The sequence below is a fragment of the Elephantulus edwardii genome, unplaced genomic scaffold (genome assembly GCF_000299155.1).
Source record: "Elephantulus edwardii isolate Elephantulus edwardi_28Jun2011 unplaced genomic scaffold, EleEdw1.0 scaffold00017, whole genome shotgun sequence".
Taxonomy (NCBI): Eukaryota; Metazoa; Chordata; class Mammalia; order Macroscelidea; family Macroscelididae; genus Elephantulus; species Elephantulus edwardii.
In genome coordinates this window covers 23905188-23919437 of record NW_006399767.1, presented here as the reverse complement: position 1 = coordinate 23919437, position 14250 = coordinate 23905188, and the positions used below count along the sequence as shown (strand labels likewise).

Genomic DNA, 14250 nt, shown 5'->3' with positions numbered 1-14250 from the left:
GCTCCTATAGTTTTATGCATAGAATGTGTTTCCCTCTTTCAGACTAGGAGCTCTAGTGGCACCGTGGTTAAAGCGTTAAGCTTCTAACTGAAAGGCTAATTGTTTGAGCTCACTGACCACACTCCACAGATCACGTGGCAGTCAGGCTCCGTAAGGCTTTAGAGCCTAGAAACCCTTTGGGGCAGCTCTACCCTGTCCTACTGTGAGTCAGAATCCCCTTGGGTGGCAGTAGATTTGGGTTTGCTGACCCTCCATGCCTCTCCCTGCCCTGGGGCTTCACCCGGATCAACCCTTATGTACTGAAATTTTTCCAGATTGACCTACTGATCTCAGTCCTTCAAAATGGATGAAAGGACCCCAGTGAATCCGACAGCCCTTACTTGAGCACCTACAACGTGCTAAGGATCTCTGTGCCTAGTGACATCCATAGAGGAGGCCCTGGCATCATGGGGTCACACACAAGGGAACACTGCATCTACCTTGAAGTGTGGGAGCGATATCCAGGCAGGCTTCTGGGAGGAGGTGGCCTCTAAGGTGAGATAAAGTAGTACTAACTAGACAAGGAATTGAGAGAATTGGAGGAGGTTTGGGTCCAAGGGTGAGTGGGAGCTTGGCATTCTGAACAAGTAGTTCATTGGCACTGTTGTTTATCTCAAGAGTATTGAGGGGTGGTGGAAGGAGGCCTCATTCAAGGTCTTATATGAGGGAGTTACTGATTCCCTAGTGCATATATTGAAGGAACAGAGAAATGTGTAGAGGAGAAAAAACATTGGAGGAGGGCTGACAGAGGGAGACAATGGTAAGAGATGCATTTCAGAAAGTGCAGAATCTGTGGTTTTGATGCTGCCGACATGTGAGAAAAGGCACTGGAGGGTGAGGGTGTGCTCTCAGAAAGTCGCTTCTGGTTCCTCACACGACAGGGTCCTGGACTACCCTTCATACCCACCTTCCAGGGAGAAGAAGGACATCTCCTGTAGGGACCGTTCTTTTGATTAATAAGCAGAGAAGGCTCTGGGCATTTGAACAGAGATCTGAACGAGAGGATGGTATGAGTCATGCGGATTGTGTGGGGAAGAACATTTCAGACAGAAGGAACTGAACAGACAAAGGACCTGAGGAGGGTGGACTGGAGGCCATTGTGGTGGTGCAGGAGTTGGGGTCAGAGGCCAGAGGGGAATGATCAGGCAGAATGTCTCTGACCAACACGGATTTTCTGCCAGGGATTTTGGCAAGTAATGGGAAGAGGGAGCATTTAGGGATCTCTGTGGCCTAGTGGATAAAGAGTTGCTCTAACAATTCACAGACAGGTAGTTCAAAGTCACTAGCTGCCCCAAGGGATAAAAATGGACTATATTTCCCCATGTGATATACAGTCTTTAAAAATCTTCTAGAGAATCAGCTATAAATTGGTTCCGATTTCACAGCACATAACAATAACATGGAAAGTTTTGAACAGGGAGTGACTGTATTCATCTTTCTCCCTCTGTCTCCAAGGCATCATGGAGAGTGGACAGAGAGTGTCCCGGAAGGGGCGGAAGCTGGGCTCCAGCCGCCGGCGACAGATGCGAGAGCCAGCGGATGGCCAGGATGCCCCTGTGGCCCCAGAGTCAGAAGCCTGGTCCTTTCAAGTGGCTGCAGAACTACAGGACTTCTTCCGGGACTGCGGGGCCAAGGAGAGGGGCTTTGTTACCCGTGAGGACGTGGCGGTAAGTCCAGGGCCCCAGCTCGCTCCTTTATCCCTTTATTCAATCTTCTCAAACTCTATGCCAGGAAGGCAGTATTTCTCTTATCTGAAGTCTGCTCTCGAAAAGGCCAACACTTTATTTGTACTAACATGTAAATGACTGAGAGGGCTTTCAGTGTTACTCATTTCCACAAACGTGCTTTATTAGAAAGGAGATTAAATATAACTTGCTCATAGTAAAATTTTAGGCTCATTGAGCTAAGAATAGTAACATTTTAGGTCCTTTAAGCAAAGAATTTGTTTGGGGGAGCAGTCAGAACCCTGGAAATAAAACTATGGCGATGATTCTCTGGTTCACTGAAACACCAAGCACAATTTCCCCCTCATCCTTCATTCCCTGCTTGGGTCCCATGGGCCTGCTGTCTCCTCCTGATGCAGATCCACGCTCCAGTTTGTCCTTTCCACCATCTGAACGAACCCTTCTCATAGTGCATTTCTTGGAGCCCCATCTCTCGTATCCACAGCAAGTTGTTAATGGCTGATATTAAAAGATAATTTTAGAAAAAGGAAATTAGGACCTTTCTAGTAAATATGATGTGAATACTTATCAAAGGTATTGAATAGTGAATTAATGAAATGATGGGACCAGTAAGATGCTACATCCAGTTCAAAGGGCTTTTGAGAAGCTATGATATTTACAGGCAATTTGACAAAGAAGAGTTAGGGTAAGATTGCTGAGTTAAATTTTTAAAAATGTTAATATTCTGTAAGAAGTTGTGTTGTTAACCCAAATGTTATATCTACCTGGTGGTTCCAATTTACCAGCGACTCCTCAGATACTGGGGATGGTTGATAAACACAGTAAACATAACTAACACAACTGAATTGTACATGGAAAGATACTGAAAGGGCAAACAAATTGTTAATATGATTTACCACAAGGAAATTTTAAAAATAGTTAATGCTCAGTAGGTTATAAATCTTTGGGGCTATCTGCTCGACAAGAGGTGAAAAGAATTCTTTTTCACCTCTCATATGTAAGAGCTTTGTAAATTATTAAGTATTTCAGTGAGTCTGGAGCTTTTAAAAAATGTTTTTAATTTATTTATTTTCATGAAAGCTTACAGAGACTTTGGATTTCCATTCATTCTTTGTTGCACATTTTCCTCCCTGCCCACCCCTCCCCCCAGTTCACTTTTCTCTTTGAAAAGTAAAAAAATAAAATTTTTTCATTGTTATGAAATCCCTCCCCCCACCCCACCCCCCCGACACACACACACGCTAGTTTTCATTACGGACTCTTTTCATGACAATAATATCTAATCATGTATTCCTCCTAAACAGCTCTCTTCCTCATCTGTTTCAATGCAATATATATTATTTTCCCCTTTTAGTTTTCCCCCAACTCCGATATCAGTCTCACTTTATAATAGTGGCACTATGCAATATTTTTCCTTTTGTGACTGAGATATTTCACTCAGCATAATGTCTTCCAGGGTTACCCATTTCATGTAATATTTCATGAGTTCTTTGTTTTTCAATGCAGCATAGTATTCCACTATGTGAATATACTACAACTTCTCTACCCATTCATTTGTTGATTGGCACTTGGGCTATTTCCAACTCTTTGCTATTGTGAACACAGCTGCAATAAACATGGGTGTGCCATCTTCACACTTCCTGACACGCAAGAGCTCATTGCAGCAGTTACCATGTCAATCCACTTGGTTGAGGGTCTTCCTCTCCTTCACCAATCCTCCACTCTTCCCAACATCATGTCCTTCTCCAAGGAATAACCCCTCTTAACTTTGATGGTGTGGATCACAGAAATTGTGGCTAACATTGAGAAGAATAGGAATCCCAGAACACCTGATTGTTCTAATGCAAAACCTATACCTGGAGTAGGAGGCTGTTGTCTGAATAGAGTAAGCAAACACTGCATGGTTCAAAATCAGGAAGAGAGTGCACCAGGGATGCCTCCTGTCTCCATACCTTTACAGCCTGTATGCAGAACAGATCATTCAGGAGGCTGGACTTTATGAGGAGGAATGTGGTATCAGGATTGGAGGAAGACTCATCAACAACTTGCATTATGACACAACCTTGCTCACTGAAACTGAGTAGGAAGTGAAGCATGGATTAAAGCTCAGCATCAAGAAAGCAAAGAGTCTCACCACTGGACCAATCGGCAGCATCACGAGAGCTGAAGAAGAGGTTGAGACTGTAAACAATTTCTGCTTGCTCAGGTCCATAATCAACATTCTTGAAACCAGCAGCCAGAAAATCAAAAGACAAATCAGATTAGGAAAGGTCTGCCATCACGGACCTCTCCAGAGTGCTGAAGAGCAAAGATGTCAGTCTAGAGACTTAGGTGTCCCTGATCCAGGCCATGGTTTTTGCAATTACTTGCTATGCATTGGAGAGTTGGACAATAACCAAAGATGACAGAAGAATTGATGCCTTTGAGTTGTGGTGCTGGAGAAGAGTTTTGAACATACCATGGACTGCCAAGAGAAGAAACAGGTTCGTCCCAGAGAGGGTGAAAGCAAGTTGCTCTCTAGAGGCAAGGATTTTGAAGCTCTGTCTCACATAATTCTCCCTGGAAAAGGACATCATACTTGGAAGGATAGAGGGGCAGCACAAGAGAGGAAGACCCTAAATAAGATGGATTGAGACAGGAACTAAGGTAATGTAGGTGGTGTGTCAGGAACGGTGAGATTGGCTCAGGATAGGGCAGGGTTCAGAACTATTGTGCACAGTGTTGCTACAAGTTGCAAATAACTTACCAGCACTAAACAACAACAAAACACAGTGGCATAATGTGTAAGAGAGAGCTGGTGGCCTAGTGGTAAGAAGCTGCGCTGCAATCCCAAAGGCACACAGTTCAAATCCACCAGCTGCTCAGCGGGAAAAGAATGGGCAATCTCCTTGACTAACTGATTCTGAAAACCCATCAGAAGGTCAGAGGAAGATCCTCGATGAGATGGATCGATTCTGTGATCGGGGTGGTTGGAATAAGTGTGTCAGAGACAGTGAGGTTGGCACAGGATAGAGCAGGGTTTAGGGCTCTTGTATATAGGGTCATTATGAGTCCCAAGCAACTCAATGACACATAACAACAGCAATAACATTACTATACTATACTATACTATACTATACTATACTATACTATACTATACTATACTATACTATACTAAATTTATTACACTTTGACTTTCTATTTATCTGTTGATGGATATTTAAGTTGTTTCCACCTTTGGCTTCTGAACAACGCAGTAGGGAGCTCGGGTAGCATAGTTCATAGTGAATTGTGCTGTTAGCCCAAAGGCTGCACATCTCTGACGAATCCTCCAGCACCTCTGGACAAAAATGGGCTGTCTCCTCCCGTTATGAACTACAGCCCACAAGCCCAATGGCAGTCAGTCTTGAGATAAACTTTGGTGTGTAAGTATCTATTTTAGGCATTCCTTTCAGTTTCTTTGGATATATTCTTAGAGGTGGAAGTGTTGGATCAGCTGTTACTTTTAACATTTCAAGGCACTGTCACACTCTTTCCATAGCAGTTGCAGCATTTCTACATCCCCACCAGCAATGGATTTATTTAAAATTACATGGTTTAAAATTAAGAAAGATGTGTGTCAGGATTGTATCCATTATGCATACCTATTTAATCTGTATGCTGATAAAATTATTTGAGAAGCTGGATTCTGTGAAGAAGAATGGAATGAGGATCAGAGGAAGATTCATTAACATTCTGCATTATGCAGATAACACAACCTCGCTTGTTGAAAGTGAGGAAGATTTGGAGCTCTTGCTGCTGAAGATTAAAAAATATAGCCTTTAATATGGATTGCATTTCAACATCAAGAAAACAGAAATTCTCCCTACTGGACTGATAAGCAATACCATGATAAGTGCAGAAAAATTTGAAACAGTTAACAGCTTCATCTTTCTTGGATCTACAATCAACACATTTGGTACCAGCAGTCAGGAGATCAGGAGACATATTGCACTGGGCAAGTCTGCAGTCAGGGACCTCTATAAATTATTGAGTAGCAACGATGTCAGCTTGTGGACTAAGGAACCCCTGACTTAGGCCATGGTCTTTTCAATCACTTGCTATGCATCTGAGAGCTGGACAATGAATAAGGTTGACAGAAGGATTAATGCCTTTGAGTTGTGGTGTTGAAGAGTACTGAATAGCTCATGGACTGTTAAAGGAATGTGTCTTGGAAAAAGTGCAGCCAGAGTGTCTCTTGGAAGCAAAGGTGATACAACTTTGTCTCACATACTTTGAGCATGTGGAGGGTTGGTGAAAGAAAGGAAGACTATTAACCAGATGGATTGACACAGTTGACTGCTGCAATGGGCTCAAGCATGTCAGAGATGATGAAGATGGCACAGGATATGACAGGGTTCAGATTTATTGTTTACACAGTCAACATGGGTCATACTCAACGGCACCTAACAACTACAAACAGCAATAGATAAGAGTCTCTCCATATAGTTACTAATACTTAGTAGTTTCCATTTTATTAGATGTCTAGCCTCAGAAATATAAAGTGGTATCTCACTGTGGTTTTAACTTGTATTTCCTTAATGACCAATGAAATTGAGTGCCTCTGCATGTGCTTATAGAAAATTTGTAGAATTTTTTTGGAGAACTATCTAGTCAAATCCTTTAACCATTTTAAAATTAGTTTGTCTTTTTGTGTTAGTGATTTTTAGCAGTTCTTTACATATTCTGGATAGAAAATCCTTATCAGATATGTAATTTACAAATATTTTCTCCCATTCTTTCCTTTTTCTTGAAAATGGCCATTGGGACACAAATAAGATTGGTCTTTAAAAAAATAAATGAGATTGGAAGAAAAACAATACCCATCATAATAGCTAACTACAAGATTAAATACTTGGGAGTAAATCTAACTAGAAACACAAAGGATCTATTCAAAGAAAATTATAAAACATTACTACAAGAAACAAAAAGATACCTGGAGAAATGGAAGAATAGACCTTGCTCATGGATAGGAAGACTCAATATTGTAAAAATTACAATCCTACCAAAGGCAGTCTACATGTTCAAGGTAATTTCAGTATAAATACCAATTCTGTTCTTCAACAAGATGGAAAAAGTAGTCTCCAATTTAATTTGGAATGGAAAGAGACCCTGAATAAACAAAGCACTCCTTAAAAAGAGAAACAAGGTAGGAGGCATTTCACTCCCTAATTTTAAATGCTACTATACTGCCATGGTGGTCAAGACAGCATGGTACTGGTACAATGACAGACACATAGATCAATGGAATAGAATTGAGAACCCAGAAATCAGCCATCTACCTATGATCAACTGATTTTTGACAGGGAGATGAAATCAGTTAAGTGGGGAAATGACAGATTTTTAAACAAATGGTGTTGGCAAAATTGGAAAACGATCTGCAGAAAACTCAAAAAAGACCCACACACCATGCACAAAACCCAACTCAAAGTGGATCAAGAACCTGGGAATAAAACCAAGGACTATAAACTTCATTAGAGAAAAGCTTGTAAAAACCCTAGAAGCCCTAATCCACAACATAAACAGTCTTCTAAGCATCCTGAAAACCCTACAACCAGGAGAGGATAAAATAGATGAATGGGACCTTCTAAGAATCAAATTCCTATGCACATCCAAAAACTTCTCCAACAGGGTAAAAAAGGAAGCCACAGATTGGGAAAAAGTATTTGGAAATGGCATATCTGATAAGACTTAAATCTAGAATGTATAGAATACTTGAGCACCACAACAAGATAAAAGTAAACAACTCAACTGCAAAATGGGCACAGACACTTCACCAAAAAAGACATACAGATGATGAACAAACACATGAAGAAATGTTCAAAATTCTTAGCTCTAAGAGAGATGCAAATCAAAACAATCATATCATGTCACCCCAGTAAGAATAGCAAAATTCAGCAGAGCAGCAAACAACAAATCCTGGCGAGGTTGTGGAGAAACTGGAACCCTTATTCACTGTTGGTAGGAGTGTAAAATGGTACAACCACTATGGAAGGCAGTATGGCACTTTCTCAAAAAGTTGCAAATAGGAATACCATTTGACCCAGCAATTCCACTACTTGGAATATACCCTAAAGAAACCAGAACTGGCACCCAACCAGATATATACACACACCTATGTTTATTGCTGCTTTGTTCACAATAGCGAAGAGTTGGCAACTACTCAAGTGCCCATCAACAAACAAAAGAATAGAAAAGCTGTGGTATATTTACATAATGGAATATTATGTAGCACTGAAAAACAAAGAACTCATAAAATACTATACAAGATGGGTGACTATAGTGGACATTATGCTGAATGAAATATCTCAGTCACAAAAAGACAAATACTGTATAATGCCACTGTTATAGAACAGGACTGATATGGGGGTTGGGGGAAAACTAAGAAAAGAGGGGATAAATAATCGACACAACATTGAAACAGACAAAGGAGAGAACTGTGTAAAAGGAATATGTGATTAAGTATTATTGATATGACAAGAGTCCAGAATAAGAGTTGCATAGTAAAGTGGTTGGGGGCAGGGGACTGTATAACAATGAAAGAACTTTTTTCCCAAAGGAAAAAAAATGAACTGAGGGGTGGGGCAGGGAGCAGGGAGGAAAATGTGTAACAGTGAATAAATGGAAATCCAAGTCCTTTATAAATTTACAATGAAATCTCAATTAAAAAAAAATTAGATTGGGAGCTCTGGTGGCCTAGTGGCAGGAAGCTGCACTGCAGTCCTGAAGGTGTGTGGTTTGAATCCACCAGATGCTCCACTGGAGAAGGAGGGGCAATCAATTTCCTCCTGTGCCAGTCAGATCAACGGTACACAATAAAAAAGGAAAATAAATAAACAAGGTTGAACTTTTAAAACGTCTGTTATTTTCTCTTTTATTTAGAGTACGCAACAATCTCAGTTTGCCCAGGACTAAATGGACAAAGTGCAGCCAGAGTGCTCTTTGAGGGCAAGGATGGTGAGGCTTCAGCTTAAATATTCTGAGCATGTTGCTAGGAGAGGCCATTCCTTGGAAAGGAATATCATGCTTGGAAAGTTGGAAGTTCCATGAAAGAGAAGCAGACAGCTCCTCAATGAAGTAGATTTACACCGTGACTGCAGCAAGGGGCTTAAGGGTGTCAGAGATGATGAGGATGGCGCAGGATAGGACAGGGTTCAGGTCTGTCATTCACAGGGTCACTAGGAGTTGTTCTTGACTCAATGGCACCTAGCAATAGCAACAAGTTTCTGAGAGACAGGACTTGCAGTGCTAAATCCAAGAAAATTCTGGAAAATAGGGTCCAGCTGGTCATCCTCAGGCTGGTACAACCCAACCCAAGACATTCTCTCCAATAGATTTGACCCCAAATATTTATAAACCTGAGACACTTTCTCCATCTTTTTGAGACCCTGGATTTTTCCAAGATCTCACTCTTATCTGAAAGTGACCTTCCTTTCTTCTCCACTTACCCCAGGTCAGCTTCTTAAGAAGCCTTTGCAGACATTGGCTCCACACGTTTCTTATTACGTTAGCTCAGTGCATTTGATAGGATGAGACCCATTTTTCAATACGATGCTCAAGGTAGTGCCTTAGTTGCATGATTTGTTATCCAAAAACACACCAGTAGAACAAGATGGACTGATTCATATTGGGTCTGTTCAGAAAACTGTATTGTGGGCTTGCTATATCAAAAAAGTCTAACCTATTTCAGTATTCTCAGTGTGACAAGCTGTTAAATAGACTTAAACAGCCTTTGGGAAAAAACAAAGCAAACAATTTTATCATCATAGAAAAGAAAGGGACTTGGGGGTAGGAAGGAAAATGTGCAATAATGATTTAATGGATATTCAAGTTTTCTGCAAATTTTCATTAAAATATCAATAATAAAATAATAATAAAAGGAAAAGAAAGGGGCTCCATAAACATTAATTTCTGAATTAAGAGGGAGTCAGTGAGACTCAGATATGATTTAAAATGTTTACTTTATAGTTTCAAGAGCATAAACAATTTTAATTGCACTTTACAAAAGAAGACAGAGAAAGGACTTTCTCATACTCATAAAAATAATACCAGCCACATTCCAGACGATCACACTCAGAGTTCCTTCAGCTGTTCATCAGTCTTATGAAACTCATTCTGGTCCTACGGGTCTTGAGCAAGCTGTCTGCTCTTGGATTCAAGGACCCCTGTAGAACCTGGCTCAGTCTCCTAGCTCTGTGTAGAGGTGTCTAAGCGATGTTAATTCAGGTGTCTCTTCCCAAGAGAAGCATCAATAATTGAGGGGAGCTGCGACAGACCTTTCCCACTCATTAGGCTTTGAGTTTGTCCTTTTTTGATTGAAGATGCAAACTCTGACCTGCAGGTTATAAAAAGTATGTTGCTGTTGAACATTTTGAACCCACAACTGCTCCATGGAAAAATGATAACACTCTCATCACAGCCTCTGAAAACCCACTGGAAGATCAGCTAGGAGTCAGTCCAACTCGACAGCAATGAGTTGTGGGTGTTTGTTGCTGTGTTTAATAAAGTATAGAGAAAGATGTTCTAGAATTTTGTTTTAGTATTAAAAAATTTACTTTTGATCCTAGACTGCAAATGGAAAGTTTACCAATTTGAACCTACTAACTGCTCTGTAGGAGAAAAACATGGCAATCTGCTTCAGAAAAGATTTACAGCCTTGAAAACCTTGTGGGGCAGCTCTCTGTCCATTGCTATGGGTTAGAATTGATTCAATAGCAAGGAGTTAAGTTTTGGGTTTTTTTATTATTTTGTGTATGTGTACTGTCAAGTTGGATCTGATTGGTACAGGAGGAGATTGCCCCTCCTTCTCCAGCATAGCATCTGGTGGATTCGAACCACATACCTCTGCAGCTTCTTGCCACTAGGCCACCAGAGCTCCCCAAGAGTTAAGTTTTAACTTAAGAAAACTTAAGTTTTAACCCAGAGAAAGGTGGATGATTTTAATCTGCAGCCATCAGGCCTGGTTTTAATTGGGTTTTTTTCTTCTAAGAGGTTTAGCACTGGTCTGTTCATTTGCTGTACAGAGGTAACTCGTGGTTGCTGTGATGCTAAACACTGTGACACTGATGTGTTAAATGTGATAATGATTACCCATGGTGGACAGTGTTTAATGGAGCTCCCTGAGTCAAACAAGCTTGGAAGCAGGAGTGGCATCCACTTCCCAAATAGTTGCCTTGGGAAACTCTAAGAACGTGGAGAAATGATGAAAGTTATACAAGTGTTCAGGTCTTTGATTCACAGGGTCACTATGAGTCTGACAGCACTTAACAACAACCACCACTCACCCAGTCATTACTGTCAGGTTGGAGCCAAGCAAAGATTCAGATAAACTTTAAAATGTTTAACTTCCAGTGTAAATCACACAGGAGGAGGTTGTTATTGGTGGATGCAAACAGTCATAGAAGAACAGCTTCTGTTGTTTTCTGAACACCAAGTACAGTGCAAGTCGTTACCCACCAGAGCACAGTTTGGAATGGGGGAAAAATAGTAGAGAAATACTTTTTTGAAAAATAAAAAAAACAACAAACACACAAACCCAGTTCTGGTTGTGAGAAGAAAAAATTCAAAAGAGCTGTCAGAAGATGCTAAATCAAGGTTGGAGCAAATGAGTTTGGGAAATAGTGCTTGATTGTCTAAGCAAAGTGAAAATGGAGTAAAATAGTTTAAAATAAACAAATCTGCTTACAAAATTTTTATCATGAAATTGCAAAGATACTGATTTAGCTATTTCATCAGGATGTATCTTTGTATTTAAAGTAAAAAAAATTAAGGACATGATAAAATCAACAGAAAACAGAGAAAATTATTCTGGTGCAACACAGCCTGTCTGCAGTCTAGAAAGCTTGCAGAGAAGGAAAATAGTTACCTCTTCCCACCTTTGCTAAGAAGTTGAGGATGAACTTGCCATTTGAATAGAGATAGAGCCAAATTCTAGTTTTCCCTTAATGTAACATGTGGCAGTGAAAGTTTCACACTTTGTACAAAAATAAATAAATTCATTAATTAAGACTGTATCAATCAAAATCAAGCCAAATTTGGCAAGATGTTAACACAGTTCATGCATATTTTCACACTCAGATATTAGACATCAGCTGGTGTTAGTACCATTGAGTTGAGTACGACTCATAGAGACCCCAGGAACAACAGCCTGACCGCTGTCCTCTCCTGCACCATCCCCACCGTCTCTGACACTCTCGAGCCCATTGCAGCAGTCACTGCCTCAGTCCCTGGTTGAGGTTTTATCTCTTTTGCTGACTCTCCACCTTTCCAAGCATGATGTCCCTCTCCAAGGAATAGCCTCACCTTAGACATCAAGGCAAACAAAATTTTCTTTATCAAACTTTCTACAGCTTTTTTATGCTTTTAATTGAGATTTTAATTCAAGTTTATAGAGAACTTGGCTTTCCATTCATTCATTTCTACAGGTTTTTAAAATCCTTTCATGTCTAGCCTTTCATTCTCTTTTATAGGTCTTAAATAACTTGGAGATTTTAAGACAAAAGCACTTCACTTTTGCTTTGAAAAGCAGGAGCTGCATCTTATCTTACAGATACAGTGGCATTTCTCTGTCACCATTGATTCACCTAGCAGAGTCTTGAGTGTCCATGGTAACAACAATAGTTAACCAGAATAAGGAACCTCTATTTCACAGAAAGAACTGGGGGGTAAATGACGGATCATCTGTGTGTGTAAGCACGTTGGCTGACTCACAAAGCCCACAAATACACACAGAGAGCTGTCACTAGCCGCACATAGGCCTTGTCCAGCTTTTGACAGTGGCAAAAAGAAAAATGAATGCATTTAGCGTAAGCCAAAGTGGCAGGAAGCTGTGCTTCGAGGCCACCAACAAGTAAACTGCCTCTGAAAACTTGTGGAGGGTCAGCTATGGGTCAGTTCTGACTTGATGGTACACAATAACATCAGTGCAGTTACTTTTTTTTATCTATACAAAGAAGAAGCAAAAGGATCTACTAAAGTTATACTTAGCATTCAATGTATCAGTATTAAAGAACTTGATTTTGTATTAATTTAGGAATCTTTGTGGCACAGATAGCTGGTCAACCACTGGACTACTAGTTGTAGGTGGATGGTTTGAGCACATCCAGAGATGCCTCGGAAGAAAGTGTGGCGAGCAGTTCCCAAAAGTTCACAGCAGTGAGAACTTTATGGACTGCAGTTCTACTCTGCACACACGAGTTCTCCTGAATTGAAGTTGGCTCTGAGGCAACTAAACAACAGCAACAAATTAAGCTTGGTTGTGGGTCTTCCCCCACCCCCCCCAACTTAATAAGTTAGTTGGAAGTCTTTGAAGGAGTCTCAGTAACTCAGAGCTGAAGAACTCTACAGCTAACAGAAAGGGTGGTGGTTCAATCCACCAGCTTCTTGTTGGGGGAAATAAAGATGTGGCCCTCTGCTACCGTAAAGATCACCGTCTTGAGAACCCCATGGGACAGCTCTGTCTTCCTGGGTTGCTGTGAGTCAGAATCGACTTCTTGGCAGTAGGTTTTGCTTTTGAAAGGATGTTTTGAAAATTGTGTTTAAAGTAGATATTAAAATTAAATACAATTACACTTAGAAAGAGAACTAATAATATGTGTATGAGGATCCATGGGGGGAGAAGGGTAGGAGCAGAGGGGTGAGAATGGGCAGGGATTAATCAGGGTCACACAATTTGATGGTTAGAGGGAGGCGTGGGTAAAGGAAATGGAAAGATCTGGTAGTAAAACAATGTATACAAACTTCATAAGTAAACCAGAATAAAGTAAAAATTTTATTTTAAAAAATGCAATTACCCTCAATATAAAATTATTTGTCAGAACGATTCAATTTAGATGAACACGAATTGGCATTTTTATAGTCTTAAACATTATGTAAGAATATTGTGGGTTTGTTGTTGTTGTTTATTACATGCTGCTGAGTTGCCTGAAACCCATAGTGACCCTATGTCCAGCCAGTCTCACTGACTCCAACACACTAACCCCTATTGCTTCAGTTACTGTATCAATCCATGTCATCCAGAGTTGTCTTCTCCTTCACTGTCCCTCCACACTTCTGAGAATGATATCCTTCTCCTGGCCACATGCCCAAAGTATGTGAGACAAGAGCTTCAAAATCCTAGCCTCCAAGGAGAAACTTGGCTTATTATATCAGTAAACTAAAAGCACGCAATTGTGAAGACTATGGCCTGAATCAGGCACACCTTAGTATCAAGCCTGATGTCATTGCTCTTCAGTACTCTGGAGAGGTCCCTGACAGTTGACTTTCCCAGTGCAGTTTACCTCTTGATTTCCTGGCTGCTGCTACCAAGAGTATTGATTGTGGAGCCAAGCAAACAAAACTGTTTAACAATATCAATCTCTTCACCATCCATTATGATGCTGTCAAATGACTAGGGATGACAAAAGGAGAGTTGATACCTTTGAGCTGTGGTGCTGGAGAAGAGTGTTGAATATACCATGGACTGCTAGGAGAACAAACAGGTTTGTCCTGGAGAGGGTGAAACCAGGCT

The 14250-nt window shown here is 40.6% G+C and overlaps 2 protein-coding genes across 2 annotated transcripts in view; one reads left to right on the top strand and one right to left on the bottom strand.

Annotated features, from left to right (window-relative positions):
* The window catches only part of LOC102849279 (N-alpha-acetyltransferase 50-like), a 2376-nt gene extending 1408 nt beyond the window's left edge, over positions 1–968 (bottom strand). Inside the window, exon 1 of the mRNA XM_006882170.1 lies at positions 943–968. Coding sequence (XP_006882232.1) covers positions 943–968 — 26 coding nt within the window. The remainder of the gene's footprint in view (positions 1–942) is intronic.
* A 531-nt stretch (positions 969–1499) lies between these two features.
* Positions 1500–14250, top strand: part of LOC102848874 (ras-related protein Rab-44-like) — a 43795-nt gene continuing 31044 nt past the window's right edge. The window contains exon 1 of the mRNA XM_006882169.1: positions 1500–1706. Within this exon, the coding sequence (XP_006882231.1) occupies positions 1500–1706 (207 nt within the window). The remainder of the gene's footprint in view (positions 1707–14250) is intronic.